Source organism: Ochotona curzoniae, unplaced genomic scaffold, assembly GCF_017591425.1.
Source record: "Ochotona curzoniae isolate NIBS_2020 unplaced genomic scaffold, NIBS_Ocur_1.0 scaffold_4505, whole genome shotgun sequence".
Taxonomy (NCBI): Eukaryota; Metazoa; Chordata; class Mammalia; order Lagomorpha; family Ochotonidae; genus Ochotona; species Ochotona curzoniae.
Genome location: NW_024467118.1, coordinates 30614498 through 30634295, shown reverse-complemented (window position 1 = coordinate 30634295; position 19798 = coordinate 30614498). Strand labels below are relative to the sequence as shown.

Sequence of the window (19798 nt, the reverse complement as noted above, 5' to 3'; positions counted from 1 at the left end):
AAGTAAATTTCTACTCTTTCAAACTGCCTAGTGTGTGCTATCTTGTTACATAGCCTTGGGAGTAAATAGTTACAATAGCATAGCACATGGCTCAACCTAAAGCCCTCACAAAGACCCAAAGGTCCACTGGGCCTTCTCCGAACTGGAGGGCCAAGCATCTGAGATCCTTGCCAATCACAACCAGACAGAAGGAATCCCATCACGCCTGGCTTCATGGGAGGCAAATGATTGCTGTCACACCTGGCAAAGCACACAGCACATTCTTCAGCTGCTGGCAGCTCAAGACAGATCATAAACATATACTTGAAACAATTTCACACACTCAACAATAAATCAGTCTACTCTAGCTTAATTTGTCCAAAGTTTATCAGCTCTGAGACTGATCTGCAGCAAATTAAAAGACTAATATAAAACTCTGAGAACTTACAAATAGGCCAAAAAGTTTAATGCATTAAAAATAGTTTTATAATAGGGTCAATATTGTGGCATAGCAGGTAAAGCTACAAAGGCAACATGACCATCCCATAAGGGAATCAGTTCATGCTTCTAATCCAGATCCCAGCTAATAGCGTGGGAAAAGCAACAGAATATGGCCAAAGTGTTTGGGCCCCTGCCACCTACATGCAAGACCTGAACAAAGCTCCTGGTTTTAGCATGGCCCAGTCCTGGCTGTTGCAGTCACCTGGCAAATGAAATTACTAGATGGAAGATCTCTCACTATCAAATAAATAAATAAACAAATCTCCAAAAAAAAAAAAAAAGAAACACATTAGATCATGAAACAGTCATATATGTTGTGGCATTGGTCAGAACTTCCTCCCTTTTTTAAGACTAACATATCTACACAACACATTTTGTTTATTTGTTCACCTGCTAATGGATATCTGTTTTTTCCCCTACATTTTAGCCTTTGTAAATGATACTGCTATGAGTGTAATAATCTCTGAGACCCTGCTTTCAATTCCTTTGTGCATATACTCAGAAATAGGACTGCTGGGCTGTATAGTAATTCCCTATTTTGCTTTCTTAGGAAAACATAACACAATGTTTTCCAGAGCAGCCCCACCATTTTACATTGCCACCAACAGGGCACATGGGTTCCAACATGCTCACATATTCATCAACTGGTTATTTTCCAGTTCCCATAACACAGCTACATAATGATTTGAGCAGTTACTTTCTGGAGTTTAAAAAAAAATTTTTTTTAATTTACGAATCAAGATTAACTATAATGTAAGATTAGCCAACTTACTATTTGATTTTAAAAGACTTCCTAAAATCTTCATCAATTAGTATCACTATAAAGTCACTAAAATTTATGGATAATCCACCAAAGTGGCTTTATAAAATGAAGATTCATGATTACCATTTTAAATACAGCTTAAGAATTACAACACTTGCAGCAGTTTAAGTTTAAAAAGCAATATATATAATAGTATTTATTTAGAACAAGCTCAAACAGAACTAACCAGTGACCTTATACAATATTAAGGGTAAAGGACCATTAGGATCAGATAACTAATATCCCTGACTATAACAGAAGTATGAGAGTAAGCCTAAGCCAACACTAGATAATAACATAAACATAACAGAAAAGTATTAAGCCCATATCATTAGGATCAACTAGACAATGAATTGTCACACACATACTGCATAGTTGATCCACGGTACCAGTCTAATACAGGCATAGGTATCAGGGTATAGTTTTCATTCTAATAATAATTGGTAGCTGAATCTCTGAAGTACAATGATCTGAAAGGGTACTACTTGCTAGCAACACAGCATTGTGCAGTAGAAGGTTAAATGGCTGCCTGCTATGTTGGCATCCCATTCAAGAGCTGGCTCATGTCCCATCTGCTCCACTTCCAATCCAGCTTCCTAGTAACGGCTTGGGAAAAGCAGCAGAAGCTGGCTTAAGTGTTTGGGCCCCTGCCACCCCCACAGAAGACTCAAATGAAGTTTTCAGTGTGGTCCAACCCCAGCTATTACAGCCATTTAGGAGTTAGCCCACAAATGCAAGATCTCTCTCTGTGTCTGTCTGTAAGTCTATTGGTCTGTCTCTCTCCCTCTGTTTGTAATTCTGCCTTTCAAATAAGTAAACAAATCTTTAAAAGAACACCAGAAAATGTACCCCCATGAATATTCAAAACTAACAGGAAAGCTGTTGTAAAATGACTAGCAAAGACATTAACGGAAGTCTCCATTTTTCAAAATATTTTATGTACAAAAATGCATAAAACTGGGCCCCGCACAATGGGTTAATGGCTAAAATCCTCATCTTTTAAGGGCCAGGATTCCATAGCGGCGCCAGTTCATGTCCCAGCTGCTCCAATTCCCATCAAGCTCCCTTCTTATAGCCTGAGAAAGCATTAGAAGATGGTCCAAGGCCTTGGGACCCTGCACCTGTGTGGGAAACCTGGAAGAAGTTCCTGCTCCTGGCTTTGAATCGGCTCACCTCTAGCCCTTACAGCCATGTGGGGACTGAACTAACAGATGGAAGATTTTTCTCTGTGTATCTCCTTCTCTCTGTAAATCTGCCTTTCCAATAAAAATAAATCTTTTTTTTTAAACTGATGAATTTATATACTGATAAAGACAATTTTAGGTTCAGTTTTACATTTATGACTTACGAAATTTTTAAATAATTTCAATTCATTCAAGGGTTACTAACAAGCCTTCTAATAGACTTCAGTATGTTTCAGTATATATTAAATTTCTAACTTTAGCTATAAATCTGCACATTGTTTTGGTATTATATTCAGTGCTCTACACAAATTACAAATGAAAATGAGGTGTCACTTTTAGGGGTAATTATTTGCAGACTAGTGCCCAATAAGATCGCCAAGTATGGGACATGACTTTGTCAAAGTTGAATTAGCTATGGTCACTATTCCAGATCTCATCTTTTTCTAAACCAGATGAAACATCTGTTAAGACCTGAAACACTGAGTCTTAGGTACAGAGTTTATACTTGCTATTGAATCCGTGAAGACCACTTTTACCTCAGTGAAATTTCACCTGAAGAGAAATGATCAGAAACTTCAGTTAATTGTTTCAGTACACAATCATTCATTACATTTTGAGTGCTTCATATTTAAAACAACTGAACCTAGCTTTCAATTTTTAATTACTTGTTTAATCTGACCAATAAAAACAGGAGTTGGTCCATTTCCATGCAACCTTGTTATTTGTTTATTTTCCTGAGACAGACAAAAACACAGCAAGAGCAAGAACACTCCCACGTGCCATGAGGGTAACCCGTTTTTTTCCACTGCTGTCCCTTGTCTCCCAGGATCTGCATTAGAAGGAAACTAGAGTCAAACTCCAGATCTGGGAATCAAACCCACACACTTCTTACACGAATACAAGCTTCAAAACCAGGTTTAACCCCTACCCTGATTTTTGCAGGTAGTTTTAAAAGGTACTAGGTAAGGCTGAAATCATGGCAAAGCAGTCTAAGCCTCCACCTGTGGCATGGCATCCAATATGGTCAACAGTGCAAGGCCTAGCTGCCCCATCTCTGATCCAGCCTCCTACTAAAGGTAGGCAACAGAGGACGGCCCAAATGCTCGGACCCCTGTAACTACGTGGGAGGCTCAGTGAAGGCTTCTGGCTCCTGGCTCCTGGCTTCACCAGTCAGCTCAAGCTGTTACGGCCAATGCCACAACTCAGGAGTGAACCAGCAGATACGAGACCTCAATTATTCTCTGCAATCTTAAAGAGAGAGGGGGGAAAAAAGGTACTATGTATCACAGGCTTTACAGTCTACAAACCCTAAAATATTTCTTTACATAGAAACCATATCAAGCTCCAAATCACAATAGATATCAAAGTGTTTAAAAAAAAAACTACTTATTTAACTTCAAAAAGCTACAAAGAAAAAGGAAGAAAGATATTCTGCATCCCAAATGGCTGCCAATGACCACAGCTGAGCTGATTAAAAGCCAGGAACCAAGAATTTGTTCCCAGTATCCCACATGCGTGCAGGGTCCCAAGGATTTAAGCCATCATCCACTACTTTTCCAGGCCAAAAGCAGGAAGCTGGAATGGGAAGTAGAGCAGCTAGGGACATGAATCTGTGCCCACACAGGATGCTGGCACTACAGGCAAAGGATTAGTCTGTTCACCATGCCACCAGCCCCTAGAAATCAGAGTTTTAAAAGGAACTATAAGATTGGGTATTGCAGCACAGTGAGTTTGCCTCTTAGGACAACTGCATTCCACAACTACGTGGCTAGTTTAAATTTCAGCTACTCCACCTCCAAACCAGGTTCCTGTTAATGCGCCTGAGAAGCAGATGATGGCCCAAGCACTCCACTTCCTGGCTTCTGGCTCCTGCCTGCCCTGACACTGATTGCTGCACCCTTCCTATCATCTACTTTTCTTATCATTTAAAAAAAGAAACTGCCTTACACTCAGCATTTTACAGTAGCATTTTACAAATAAATATAAACATATCTTCCCCCTCCTAATTTGGGGAGTACCTGGGTCCAAGTACAGAACCATTCCTTTCAGAATCTCTACCAAAATGCAGTGTTACTGCAAGCCAGAGCACTTAAGGAGCAGCTGCACTTTCTGATGGTGATGAATTCCCCCAAAAATATCTAAGCCACCACCAGCCAGGACCACCCACAACAGACAACACATTGCTATTGCTAAGTGACTGACATTTTTGTTATTAAAGTTACTGAGGAAACAAACTATGATAATCACTTACACATCGTAGGCTTACTGCCTTTCACATTTAACTAACTTCTTAATTTGGAAGTTCTCCCAATCATCCTTCAAAAAAAAAAAAACCAACAAAAAGAAAAACTATGAAAACAGATTGTTTATATTGCAGGAAGGCGTATGTTTATTTTACCCATCAGTCTTTTCCTTGACAACTGGCTACTATTGCTCTTTTTTTCCGTTTACTGTATGCTCAGATGAATTTTAATTTAAAAACCTCACTATAACCATATTTCAAATAAATCCAAATTTAAAACCAATTCTACTCCATATCTATTGGTTCCAGTGTAGATGTAGCATTAGCACATTAGCACACATTATCCAATGACTAGATCACTAGAAGCTGAAATTTAAAAGTGGATTAAAATAGCCCCTCTTCACTTCTTTAGTGTACATAACGGCTAACAAAGACTTGTCACTTAACCTTGAAGCACTGTAGAATACCTCCTGAACTAAAACTTCATAAAGCAATAGAACCTTGACATTTTCAAGAGTTGCATCTCAACATCACCATGAATTCAAACTTCTCAAGTCACAATGAGTGCTTGTAAAACATGCAGCCTCCACACACACCTGGAGGAATGGGAACAGCAGGCTGGCTGGGAAACAGTGCTGTTTCAGGAGTGATTCCTACTGGTGTGCTACCACACTAAAGCTTTCAGGGACATTTCCCACAAAATAACAGGAATGACTTGGCAAAAAATAAGTAAATAAATAAAACTTTTTTGTTTTTTAAAAAAGAGAATCTTATCAAAGCACGTTCCTTCTGCTCTAGTAGCAGATGACTTGGTTTGTGGCTTCCACAGCTAAGCGTTCTACTGGGCAGTGATGTCAGTGGTTTACGTGAAGGGCAAGTAGAGCTTCAATTCTGGTGGAACTGGCCTCCAGTAGAAGCTAACATCATAAGAACCTACAAGTTCAGGATCAAATAAGGCCAAAAATCATCTGGACATAAGGCTGGGTGCAAATGTCAGGAGAAAGTAAGCTCAGATAGCCTTTTTTTATTTAGATTATCATTGCTTTCATTAATGCTTTGGCGACAGAGTTTAATAATTTTAAGTACTCTGGCTTTAATTCTATTTTTCCCTAAGCCCTGGTATTTTTGGCTTGTGTATTTGCAGACTGAGAGCTTCAGGAAAGTGTGTACTACATTATAAACTGCAAATGCCAAGCCATGAGCCAAACAATACACTGCAACATCACCAGCCCCCACTATAACCATATGACATGCCAGGTAACTATCTCATTTAACCACAAAGACTTCCTAAGTACACTTCAATCCCTTCCCTCAAAAACTGCCTACGAATGATCATGTGGTCTCCACCAAGCTCCAAATTTGTACACAGATGCTACAAACATTCAAATTCTCTACTTTTCCAAATTTATAAACTACTTTTAACTTTGGTTTTGTTTTGACAACTTCTGTTTAATCGACAAACTGGGTCATGGATCCTTCATTTGAGTTCTCCTTGTTCCATTCCAAAGGCATACCCTCAGCAAATAAGTCTAACGGAAACCACTGGTGAGTTTTAAATTTTAAATATACCACTTATTCATTACAAAGTACACTCCTCATCCGGATTCAGCTTACTACGGAAGGTGAAACGGCAGTATCCTGAAGTGCAAGACTATTCACAAACTGCTTACTGACTACTCACAAGTTGCATTCCTTATAATAAAACAAAAAAGTCAGCACTTTTTCTTTTTGACCCAGAATCTTCATTTATCACAGCACCCATCTCAGCCTGCCTAGGACACTTCCACATTCTTCTGGGTCCCACCTCTGTCAGTCACCCCGAGCTTCCTGGTTACAAAGTTTCTTAACTGTTATTATTATAACCAGAGTACATTGCTAGATAGAGCTGAAACAGATGTCATTTTGTTGTGTAGATTTGGGGTGTGCATGACAATACACAGTCCTAGTATCTTATCAGTAGTCAAATACTGTATGCTGACTTGAGACAGGGTTATCCACCCAAAGAATCTATCAAGCACTGGTCCTTTCCTTCAGGTCTCCAATGATACTCTCTTAGTACCCATTAGATTCCTTCTTCCCTGTCATTCAACAGTTTCTTGTTCGGAATCCTATCCTCAGCACTGATTTCAACAACAGCATTTCTGAAAATGTGAGAGACGAAACTATCTGGACATATGTCAACTGACCCAACACAATAAAATGCCCACAACCTGGCCTTTTAAAACAAATATCAATAGAGACCATTATGCTCCTAATAACTCTGAAATACTTCAAGCATCCAAAGAAGCTTCTGAATCAAAGGAATATCACATCATATGCCACATAGCTTTGATAGTAAATGTTTTCACTACATTCTAGATGGTAGCTACAGTACACATACAGCAGTTAAAAATGTTTGATTAACACTATTGCCAATCTATAGCAGGCCAAAGATCCAATCAGAGTCTATTTAAATACTGGTGTTTTCTTACAATCACCCAAAGAACTTAAAAAATTTTTTATTTATCCTTATTGGAAAGGCAGATCCACAGAGAGGAGAAATAGAAAGATCCTCCATCCGCTTGATGCACTCCCCAAGTGGCTGCAAGGGTTAGAGCTGAGCTGATCTGAAGCCAAGAGCTAGGAGCCTCCCTTGGGTCTACCACATGAGTGCAGTGTGACAAGGCCTTGGGCTATCCTCAACTGCTTTCCCAGACTACAAGCAGAGAGCTGGATGGGAAGCAGGGCAGCCAGGACACGAACCAGCAACCATGTGAGATCCGAGCACATGCAAGTCAAGGACTTCAGCCGCTAGGCTACCGTGCTGAGCCTTGCAAAGCTTCTTTTATGCATTCTGCTCCTGTGCATCTAACATGCCCAGAGCAGAAGCTTACCCAAAAAAACTCCCAAGTGATCCTAATACATATGCTTCCTTGGGAACTATCTCTGTAAATATAATAGAAACCAGTCTACTACAACTATACTGCTGTCTGTACACTGCTGGAAAACTGTTTGAAAACCTTGGCTTTTAAAATGTGTAGATTCTCAAGTGCAATCCAGACCTCCTGGTTCATAATCTCTCATAGTGGAATAGAAATATCTGACTCCTCAGGGGATTCCAACACACAGCCAGGATTTGGAAACAATTTCATATCCTTAAGTATAGTACCGTTGCTCTAGTGTTTCCAACAAGTCAACAGAGAACAAACCCATGGGTGCAGCATTCAGATACAACCTGCAGCACTAGCAGTGGCTAAGACATATACTCCCTTTTGTGGAAAAACAGATGGAAGATGCATTTGCGCTGAGATTCAGGTGAAGCACTGGAAACAATGTCCTAAGACAGACCTAGGCATACTACTTAGCTTCATGATAAACTGAAAGACTGAAGCCTACCTAAAGTCCACAGTTTAATAGGCTACAATAGCAATCAGAAGTCTGGAAGAATCTCAGTTTACACACCACGTGGTCCCAAGGTTTCAAGAACACAGGTTCCTCCACTTCCAATAGGCCAGAATAGAGAGGTTTCAGAGTAAAGCTATGGAATCCCGACTGCAAAGCTCAGATGTCTGGGTTAGCAGACATCACAGAGTCATCCTTCTAGACAAGACTCACTCTGCTATCATCAGTAAGGTCTGGCTTCAAACTTTCCTTCCCTACTTACCTGTAGCACAGGTTATTTAACCACTCTAAATCTATTTCTTCATTTGTAAAAATGCGCAAGAAACACAAGGAAAATAAATGAGATCATTTATATAGATTTCAATGTATGCAGAGGACTCTAAATTTTATAGAAAATTCATATATTATTTTTCAATCTCATTTTCCAAGTCCTTGTTGAAGCCTCTTGCACACATTTTCCCTTCCTCCTTAATTATTTCTCCATGACTCTTCAAAGTTCCTTTAATCCTAATCACACATCCTAATATGTTGTTTAATATTTCTTTGGAATGCTTACGTCAGTTTACTACAACTATCACATGCAGTTCCCTCCAACCCTAACTTAGGAGTTGGAGAACCATGAAGTTTAGCCTCATTACTTTTTATAACCAACCTATTCAAACCTATCAGTGCTCAGATTCACACTCTCTTCTTCAGAGCACATTATTACCGTTTTTATTTACAAATCCTAATTCAAGTTGAACTATGATTATCAAAACCTTAAAGAAAATTAGAATTACATGAACTTGCTTAAAATAGAAATCCCATCACTCACACACACACACACACCCCCCAATACAGACATCTGCCAATCATCAATTTTAAAGATTCTCAATGGACGCCAAACTCCCAGGTAAACAGTTTATACCTTTTCAGAATAACACCTCACAAGTGAGTTACTGATTGCCAAGAAAACAATGTCCCTTTATATGGAGAAATCTAGCATCAGAAATTTATTCAAGAGATAAAATTCAGCTTCACTAACATTAAGACAAGCCAAGTACTGAATACCTACTGATGTGATATAACATAAAACAGAATAGCAAAACACTGGGCAAACGGAGACACTATGATGGACTATGTCAAGCAGTGGATTCTTCAGCGACTTCATCGTGCTTGGGGTGGCGAGATTGGCAGCGATTCATAACTGGTGAACTATCAGAATCACTTGAGCCAGTATCTCAGAGCATGCCCCACATCCGGGACTTCGGATGGGTGGGAAACTGGGTGGGGCTTCTCCCTCGATATCCCCCTTTACCCTAGATATAGGAAGGAAACAATATGGAAATAATAGTCTTACCCACTTTCCTATAGCCCTTGAACTTTTTTACCCTAATTAACTATGTAAAGATTGTCAGAAATATAATAAAATAATAAATCAATAATTTAAATAAGTAAATCTTTAAAAAAAAAAAAAACAGAATGCAGTATGTCTGACAAAAATACATAGTTGGGGGCCAGCACTGTAACATGGAGGGTTAAGCCGCCACCTGCAGCATCAGCATTTCATAAGGGTACCAGTATAAGTCCCAATTGCTCCACTTCTGGTCCAGCTTCCAGCTAATGTGCCTGAGAAAAAGTAGAAGATGGTCCACATACAGGCAGCCTTGAATGAAGCTCCTGGCTCCTGGTTTCAGCCTAGCTTAGCCCAGGCCATTAAGAGCATTTGAAGAGTGAGCCAGTGCAATGAAAATCTACCTCTCTAGTTCTAACTTCCAAAGAAATAAATCTGTTTTTAAAAGACGATAGATATGAGTGCTCTGTAATCCATGGTCTATAATGATCAATATAAAACAATCAACTTTATCACACTAAAAAAAAAAAAAATTGCATTCAAAAAATTATTTTCTTGAGGGCCCAACATGATGGTTTAGTGGTTAAACCCTTACCGTGAGCTTCCAAGTGCCTCTTTTATGTCTCCCACACAGGTGCAGGGTCCCAAGCCTTTGGGCCATCCTCAACTGCTTTCCCAGGTCACAAGCAGGGAGCTGGATGGGAAGTGGAACAGCCAGGACACAAACTGGTGCCCATATGGGATCCTGGCACGTGCAAGACAAGGATTTTTAGCCACTAGAATACCACTCTGGTCCCCACTGGTTATTGTTTAATGAAGAAAGCTGTCACTACCTCCAACACTAGCATCCTAAATGGGCACCAGTTCAAGTCCTGCATGTACCACTTCTGATACAGTTCCCAGCTAACAGCCTGGGAAAAGTAACAGGAGATGGCGTAAGTGTTTAAGACTCTGCTACACATGTGAAAGGCCTAGAAGAAGCTTCCAACTTAAGCCCGGCCGCTGAGCCCATCTAGGGAGTAAATTAGTGGGTAAAAGATCTCTCCCGTTGTGTACTGACTCTGATTTTCAAAAAGGAAATAAATCTTTTTAAAAATCTGGGTTTTCTGCCCATATGTAGAGGAGGGCTGAACTGGGTTCAGGTTCCTGCTCCATCCCTCGCTGCTGCAGGTGTTTGGGTGATGAGCTAGCCACCAGAAGACCTCTTACTCTAAAATAAAATTCTTCAACTAAAATGAAAACAGTAAAGGGAAAGGCCTGGACACGGTGATGCAGCAGGTCCAGGCCCTTCCCTTTACTGTTTTCATTTTAGTTACCCCAACACCAGCATCTCATATCAAGTGCTGCTTTGAATCCCAGCTGCTCTGCTTCCAATACAGTTTCCTACTAATTCACACCTGGGAAGTCAGCAGAAGGTGGCTCAAGTGTTTGGGTCCGACCACCCATGCAAGAAACCAGGCTGGAGTTCCTCGCTCCTGTCTTCAGCCTAGACCAGTCCTGGCTGCAGCCTTTTGGGGCATGAGTCAGTGGAAGTAGTGCTCTCGCGCGCTCTCTCTCTCTCTCCCCCCCTCCCTTTATATAAACAATCCCTTTCAAAAAATAATGGGAAGTTACTAAGTTGAAGGAATAGATACTAAAACTGTGAACTGCATTTCAAACCACTTACTGGGAAACACTTTAAAAATGTTTTAATTGTTCAGTTAGAAATACCTTCTTTAGGGCCCGGCGGTGTGGCCTAATAGCTAAAGTCCTCGCCTTGAATGCGCCCGGGACCCCATATGGGTGCCAGTTCTAATCCCAGCAGCTCCACTTCCCATCCAGCTCCCTGCTTGTGGCCTGAGAAAGCAGTCAAGGACGGCCCAAAGCCTTGGGACCCTGCACCCATGTGGGATACCCGGAAGGAGTTCCTGGATCCTGGCTTCGGATTGGCATAGCATTGGCCATTGCGGTTACTTGGGGAGTGAATCGTTGGACAGAAGATCTTCCTCTCTCTCTCCCCTCCTCTCTGTATATCTGACTTTCCAATAAATAAATAAATCTTAAAAAAAAAAAAAAAGAAAGAAATACCTTCTTTAAAGTTGTTTTCAGGGCCAGCATTGCAGTATAACAAGTTAAGTCTCTGCCTACAATTGCCGGCATCGTATATGGGCACCAGTTTGGGCCTCAGCTGTCCCATTTCCATTCCTGCTCTCTATTGCTCGCCTGAGAGAAGCAATGGAAGTTGGCCCAGATGCTTGGGTCCCTGCTACCCATGTGGGAAAACTGGAGAAAGCTCCTGGCTTTGGACTGACCCAGCATCAGCTGTCTGGGGGGTAAAACAGCAGATGGGAGATATCTGACCCCCCTCTGGAACTCAAACTTTCAAATTAATAATAAAAACTTAAAAATAAACTGTTCTCAGAGCATTCATACCCATGGTATAATAATGGGTGTTTCCAAACTGAAGGGACATAAGAAATCAATGTAACTGATTGACAAATATGAGGAAAACAAGGTTAGCAGCTGCTTGTAAACTGCAGGGTAATAAACCTGATTTGCCTTTTCTTGGTTTTTGCTTTTTTAAGATTTATTTCATTTCTTTTTTGGGGGGGTGGGGGGAAAGACAGATAGACAGAGAGAAGATCAAGATCTTCCATCTGCTGGTCTATTCCCCATGTAGCTGCCACGGCCGCAGCTGAGACAATCCAAAGCCAGGAGCTAGGAGTTTTCCTAGTCTTCCAGAGGCACAGGGTCCTAAGGCTTTGGGTCATCCTTGACTGCTTTCCCAGGTCACAAGCAGGAAACTGGATAGGAAGTAGAGCAGCCAGGATACAAACCAGCACCCATATGGGATCCCGGTGCACCCTAGACGAGGAAGGATTTAGTCTATAGGTTATCGTGTCAGGCCCTAAACCCATTTCTTAATTTCAATGTCGGTTCCCTTGTTACCATGCCTTACTCTGTGACTTGCGGGGGGGGGGGGGGGGGGGGGGACTATAGATAACTTACCAGACATTTTTTTAAAGATTTTTTTTATTTTTATTTTTATTGGAAAGTCAGATATACAGAGAGGAGGAGAGAGAGAGGAAGATATTTCATCTGATGGTTCACTCCCTAGGCAGCCACAATGGCTGGAGCTGCACCGATCCAAAGCCAGGAGCCCAGAGACTCTTCCTCGTCTCCCATATGGGTGCAGGATCCCAAGGCTTTCCAAAGCCACAAGCAGGGAGCTGGATAGGAAGCAAGGCCACATGGATTAAAACTGGAGCCCATATGGGATCCCAGCACGTGTAAGGCGAGGACTTCAGCTGCTATGCTACTGCACCAGGTCCTCACTGGACTTTTAAAAGAAGCTATAATTCCACAATTTAAGAAAATATTTAACTCTTCTACAGCTAAATAAGAAATGCAGAATTTCTGACTAGAATGAACTAGATATACAAAATCGCATGGAAATGAAGCTGAAATTTAGTCACAGGTTTGTTTGCAGAGAGTGAACTGGAATATCAACTATCCCATGACAAAAATGTTCATATCCCTCGGAACCCAACATTCCAGAACATATCCCTTACATCAAGCTCACTGACTGACCTCACGGATTACGTTTCTACACTCAAATGATGTTGACATGATGTTGAAATAAAATTTTTTTTTATTTTCTTCAGAGAAGCACTCTTCATATTCATTCTCCTTGAGGAAATATTTCAGTCTAAATTTAACTCTCCTATCCTCACAGCTAACCAGGTATTAACAGATTTTTCAGGTAGGAGGAAAGAGAAGAAAAAACTCACATGAGGGATCTTTACATGGCACCAAAGATTTTCCCACTGCAAGATGAACTTTGCAGCTGAACAACACTGGCATAGAATACCTGCACCTGGAAAGTGAGAGTGAGTGTCTAAAGAGTATGGGACTGTCTGAAGGGCGTGTGGTTCAAGTTCCCGGTGTTTCCTGTTTCTTTGAATTCAGCTATGAATTTCGTTCTGAAAGGATTCTCCAATTCAGGCTGGTCTTCAATGAATGCATTTTCTTCTAGCAGTTTTACAGTAACATTTTGTTTCCAGCTTCTTTCAGAATTTTTGTTTAGATATGGTAGAAATCCATTATTATTTTTTTCAACCAGGTGGCCAAATGCCTCAGTATCATGTTAAAAAATTAGTTCTCCATTCACTGTTATGAAATGCCAACCTTAGAATTAAATTCTCATAAACGGAACACTCCTTCCAGACTCTTCAGGCTCTATTCTCCCTCGCCATATTTGTTTAACTTTTTTTCCAACAACACAATGGTCTCATTAATGACACTTTAGCAGATCTACTTCCTAACAGAATAAAGTCTCATTTTTTTTTCAAAGTTTTTCTAACTACTCAAACATTTAACCTTTTTGCACCAATTTTGTTTCTCTTCAAAGAATAAAAAATTCCACTGAGTTTCTAATTTTTAACCAAATTCCATTAAATTTATGGATAAACTCTTTTTAAATATTGGTTTTACAATACTGAGATTCCCAACCAGTAATAAGCAGACACACAAAGCTTCCTCACACACAGATATGTGTATATACAGTATTTTAATGTGACTGTGGATGGCATCCTGTGCCACACAAGTGAATTCCTTATTTGTCAAGTACCATTTCCATTCTTAAATCACAAAATCTTAGAGTTCCAAGGACACATCCAATCATTTGCTACCACTTAAGCGCAGTTATACTTTCCCCAACTCTGCCAAAAGAATCATTTCAAAATCAAACAGATGATACTCTTTACATACAACATATTCATAAAAGTGCTACCTGTATCACATAAAAGGAAAACAAGTTGGCCACATTCATTGAAGACCAGCCTGAATTGGAGAATCCTTTCAGAACGAAATTCATAGCTGAATTCAAAGAAACAGGAAACACCGGGAACTTGAACCACACGCCCTTCAGACAGTCCCATACTCTTTAGACACTCACTCTCACTTTCCAGGTGCAGGTATTCTATGCCAGTGTTGTTCAGCTGCAAAGTTCGGAGTGTCAAAACGATTCCTCTCCCAAAAACCCCATCATATTTACTGAGATCACAAACCCAACATCCACCCTCAAATGAAAGAAGCTTAGAACGCGATTCCCTCGCTGGCCTGCTCCTCTGATCACCTGTGGAGCTTCTAGAAACAGGACTTGGGAGGGTGGTACTTCAGCCTGCAGCAGTGGCCAGGTACTTCCAGTTCTACAGCTGCAGGAAGCTTTACTCTCAGCCCGAATTAAGAACTACTATTGTAAAGTATTTAAAGTGAGCAAAGGCTCTTAACACTCTCACATACAAGAACTGAGAAGGCGGAAGGTGGATTGGATTAAAAAATCATCTTACCCAGCCCAGCTACATTCTCCACTGATTATACAGAGAACCCTGTTCCTATATTGCCAAAGTCTCAAAACATAACGAAATACCACAACAAAGCTTTCCCTTTAGAGTAACCGTGCCCTGATGAAATAGGAAATGTTTACTTTCTCTCCCTTGAAAGCAATCCACTACCCTACCCTCCTTATCTCCCAAGAAAGGATCAGTGACCTTCACTTTGAAAATGACCAGCACTACAAAGAATTTAAAACCTCTTTTTCTCTGTGAAACGGGTGTGTAAATACATACATAAAAATGGCCTGAGATAATCATAAACTGACATGAAATTTTAGTCAAACAGCTGTTAACAAGCACAAACACACCAAGTATCCTGCAAAGAGTGCACAAAAGCAAAGGGAGAATATATGGAAGGAAAACACAATAATGCAGGTGTAAACTAAATCACACGGTCCCACTGTCAAACCATCCAAGAAAATGCTCACACTTTCTAATAACACCACACAGTGCAGAGATGAAGCCTGATGTGACTCATACTCCTGGGTTGGGTGACTCAGACACCCATTCTCCCCGGAAAAAGCACATGAAAAACAGCACCGAGCCATATAGCAAGCTCCCCATTCAGTCATTCGTGAGGGGAAAGCATGTGCTGCATAGACCCGAGTCACACATGTGCACTGAAGAAGCAGGTTCATCACACAAAATCACCCTACAGACAACTGCTCTTCCTTGCTCCAATTCTGTTCCGGTCCAAAATACTTTCTACCACTGTGAAGTCATCTGCTGAAAGAGATGACAGGAGTTTGCCCATCTGACAGGAAAGGTAACATGGACAGAAGCATTGCCACTTTCACATCAGGGACACTGCATGTTACTGCAATCTAGCCAGTAAGAGCCAAGGACTTTCACCTGTGAAGAAAGGGACTCGTGCCTCAACGGAATCAGTTTTGACAGTGCACAACTTGATACGTCTTTTCTTGGACATGTGTGTATCTCTACCAATGACAGAGTTCCTAGACCATAACCTTTACGTTATGTGATCACAGGAAGGAGTAAAACATAAGCACAAATACGATTAAGGAAACAGGTATGGCCTCAGAAAACCTATGGTGAAAGATGTGTGTTTCTACACACTAGCAAGCAGAATCAAACAAGAATAAAAATCTTCCTCTAAAGCTCTTACATATGAATGATTTCAGTGCAAGCAACATGCCTAGTGGGTGTCAAAAAGCAGACCTTGCTCCTAGAATATTTCAAACAAAATCAGTCTACTGAAAAAATGAAATGTTCAAAAATAATCCTTCAGTATTACTTTTAAAGTATAGCTATGATAGAAGAAATAATTTAGCTGAATTACTCTCAGGATCTTAATGAAAAATTTAGAAACATTCTAATCTCCAAAAAAGTGACTTTTTCTAAAGCAGACAGAGCCAAAAATCACAGCCTCCTTGAAGTTTTACATACATTTATATAACACACACATACACAAACAGAGCGCTTGAAAGTGAAATGAAGATCAGGAAAAAAAAATCACGACCTTATTGAAACAACTACCGAAACTAAATTCACACATGAAATGTATTTTCCAGTTTGTTCTCAATCTGTACTCCCATGAATACTTTTGCCCATATGCAATTACATGGTGGAACCAGTGCAATTAGGGGGGTGGAACTAATCTGCCTAAGAAGATGGAGAAGTTAAACCCCAACTTCATTATGCCCCAAATAAGCTACTCCTAAAATGCCCAGTGCAGATTACAACAATTCTCTCAGGAATTCTAACCCAACACACTACACTTAAGAAACTCGGCCCTAGAGACAGGTGACAAGCTTGTCGGTTCAGGGGATGCCTCGTTGCTAAACAGGAAAGTCCAAAATCTCTCTCCTCCATACTTTTTGTGCCTGTCTTCCTTCATTCTTTGCATCTTATCAGTCTGAATGAAACCAAAAGATAAATACATAAAAATAAAGTATCCCCAATTCTACACATATTACCTTCAATTCAGTATAGATTTGGGCTGTTTGGGGGTATTTTAGCAGGGGGAGGAGGAAGGGGAATTAGATTTCAAATTCTAAGAATTTCAAAATGTTATCTGCCTCCATGTTATATTCATAACAGCTGAAAGTTCATCATCACTTTTTCTGTGTTTTCTTCCCTCTTATCAATCTATCAGCAGGACATAAATTACCTGCAGACAAATGCAGTTGAAGAAAAGGTTGCAGGGTAGTCAGCAACTCATGAGGACCAGCAGAAAGCCGGAACCACCCTGCCTTCCCACCTCTTGAACCTGCCTGTCAATTCCATACATCAAGTTGTGGCATCACTCTCCAGCTACGACTTCATGCCATTCTTTTCCTACTTACAGTTCTGAACAAAGATCTGGACAAACCATTCAAAAGCCATGGGATTTCATTTCAGCTCACCTGAGTCTGTTACTTCCCTGAACTGCAGAGGGCCTAAAACCTCCCACCAGGTGTAAGAACCTGAGTCTATCAGATGATCTTGGTGACCTAAAGCGCTGCCTGCCTGACCTCTTCTACTAGGGACAGGAAGCAGGGTCATCTGGGAAAATGTCTTCTCCCAGCAGCAATGTACCTGAAGAGCTTTCCCGTCACATCTTCCTTCAGGAAGATTTTTTTCCAACTGAAAATCCTCTCACCTAAATTTACTATTCCCAGAATGCACTCAAGCCGATTTAAGCTGGAGGCCGCAGAGCTACTAAGGTTTTAACAAGATCATTCCCTTGGCTTAGCAGGTGAAGTAGTCAGTTAAGGCTCCCGGCAAAAGCAGCATCTGCAAGTGGTTTTTCAGGGATCGCTTATAAGGAGAGAGGGCTGGAATGCCAACATAAATACACTTAACAAATATCAGTCACTTATGTACCGGCCTGGCAATCAAAACAGCGACCCAAGTGTGGCGGGGGTGGGAGGGAAGCACTGATTTTTCTGGACGTGAGAGTTACACCAAACGCTTTGCGCTCATCACATACTACCCAATATTTTACCTGTCACTGAGGAAAGGGCACGTCAAATCCAGGAAAAACAAAAAGCAACAAAGTCGTTTTCCCTTCAAGGGGGGGTAGCAGTTTGGAGCCAGTGGCAGAGCTGGAGACTGCGGGGGGAGGAGGGGAGAAAGGGGTGGCGGGGTAGAATAAAAGAGAGGCAGTGGAGGTTTTTCCACAGGGCTCCACAACACAGACCACTGCGGCGAGAAAACGTGGGGGAAAGGGGACGAAGTCTCGCTAGGGGAGGGGGGCGGGGGAGGGGCAAAACCGAGTGCATATAGGCTCTGGGAAGGCAGGTGCCCCTCCCGTCGCCCACCGCCCCCCGCCCCACCCCCCGCACCCTGCGCGCCAGGACGCGAACCCGGGTACAGAGAGGAAGCGCTAGCGGCTGGTTACCTTGGGATGGAAGGCAAAGGGACAACCGGGATACAGAGGTCTGCAGAGGAGGAGGAGGGGAAGGGAAGGCAGAGAGGGGAGGCAGGGTCTTGGCTAAGTGCGAAACCCGGGATGAAGGCAGACCGCAGGACCCGGGCCTCTCCTGGCCAAAAGGCGTGGCCAGGAATCCAAATCACACGACGGTCCCTTCGAGACGCCAGGGCAAGTGCGCGGCCATCCCTCTCTGCTAACCCTTCACCCCCCGCGCCCCGGCGGGCCCGTCCGAGGGCCGCCCCGCGAAGCACCTGGAGGGCAGCGGGGCCCCGTCCGCACAGCCGCCCGCCCCTGCCCCCACCCCCGCAGTGCTCTTACCTCCACACCTGCCCCATCTGCAGCAGGTGGATGACCGACTGCCAGATCCACACGGAGAGGCGACACAGGCGCTGCGCCCCCGGCGTGGCCGAGCCCCCGGCGCCCGGGGCTCCGCGGGCCGCGCCGTGCCCGTAGCCGGCACCCATCATGGGGGGCCCCCGGCTGCTGAGCCCCTCCACGGCGCCCAGCCCGCCGCCCGTGTAGTCCTGCACGAACCAGCGGAAGCTCAGGCTCTGCACCAGCAGCGACGGCACCAGCACGAAGAAGAGGGTCAGCCCGAAGAAGCCGTAGTCCCCCTTGCGGTAGTAGTCGAGGGCCAGCCACAGGTCGGTGCCCACGTCCCCGAAGAAGACCAGCAGCGCCAGCACGATCCACAGGCAGTCGAGCCACGGCCGCTCCACCTGCGGCGGCTGCGGCGGCCGCGCGGCCGAGGGCGTCGGGGGGTGGCGGCCGGCGGCCCCGGGCGGCTGCAGCGGCTGGTCCCCCCCGTCGGCGGCGGCGGCGGCGCTGCGGCGCGGCTTCTTGCCCAGGAGGGAGCGCAGGCAGGCGGAGCGGCAGCCCCAGTAGCACGAGGAGGTGTTGCAGCAGTGGCAGATGTGCAGCGAGCTGCTCTCGCCGGGCTCGCTGTCGCCGCCGCCGCCGCCGCAGCCGCCTCCCCCGGGCTCCCCGTCCTCCTCGCCGCCGCTGCCCACCGCCTCGTCCAGGTTGTGCAGCTGGGCGAAGCCCACCCCCACGCCACCGCCATCGGATTTCGCCGCCATCTTGACTCTCTTCCCAGCTCCGGAGGTTGGGGGGGGAGGGACGGGTTGGGGGGGGAAGAAGGCAGGGAACGGGGAGGGGGGAACGAATGGAGAGGAAGGGGGGCGGGGAAGAAGCGGGGGAGCAAACGAGCGAGGGGGGAGTGGGCCAGGGAACCCCCTCCGCTTCCGGGTAGTTGGCGTCACTTCCGGGCGAGCCCCCCAATCGCACGGCGCCCGCTTCTCCCCAGCCCTACCCTCCCGGCCAAGATGGCCGCCCTCCTGTGCCTCAGCTGCTGGGCGGGGGACCGGGGGGTTCTCCCCGCCAGGGCTCCCCTTCCCCTCTTCCGTTGACCCCGAAACCCATCAGGTTGACCCCTCGGCTTTTCAGAATCCCGCTGGGCCGAGTGAGGCGATCCAAAGTGATCCCTGGAGGGGGCAGTGCCAGACGTTTTGGGGTCCCCTTCCTCAGCGTCGCAGCTCACAGCTTTCCTCCTGGAGAAACGCCCCCTAACACCCTCCCGGCTGCTGGCGGAGGGGCGGGACCTCTGAGGGAAGGGGCGGAGCTCG

The 19798-nt window shown here is 43.7% G+C and overlaps 1 protein-coding gene across 1 annotated transcript in view; it reads right to left on the bottom strand.

The window, feature by feature from the left end:
- Nucleotides 1-19273, bottom strand: part of XKR6 (XK related 6) — a 250032-nt gene extending 230759 nt beyond the window's left edge. The window contains exon 1 of the mRNA XM_040965965.1: nucleotides 18492-19273. Coding sequence (XP_040821899.1) covers nucleotides 18492-19252 — 761 coding nt within the window. The 5' untranslated portion in view covers nucleotides 19253-19273. The remainder of the gene's footprint in view (nucleotides 1-18491) is intronic.
- Between the last annotated feature and the right edge of the window lie 525 nt (nucleotides 19274-19798).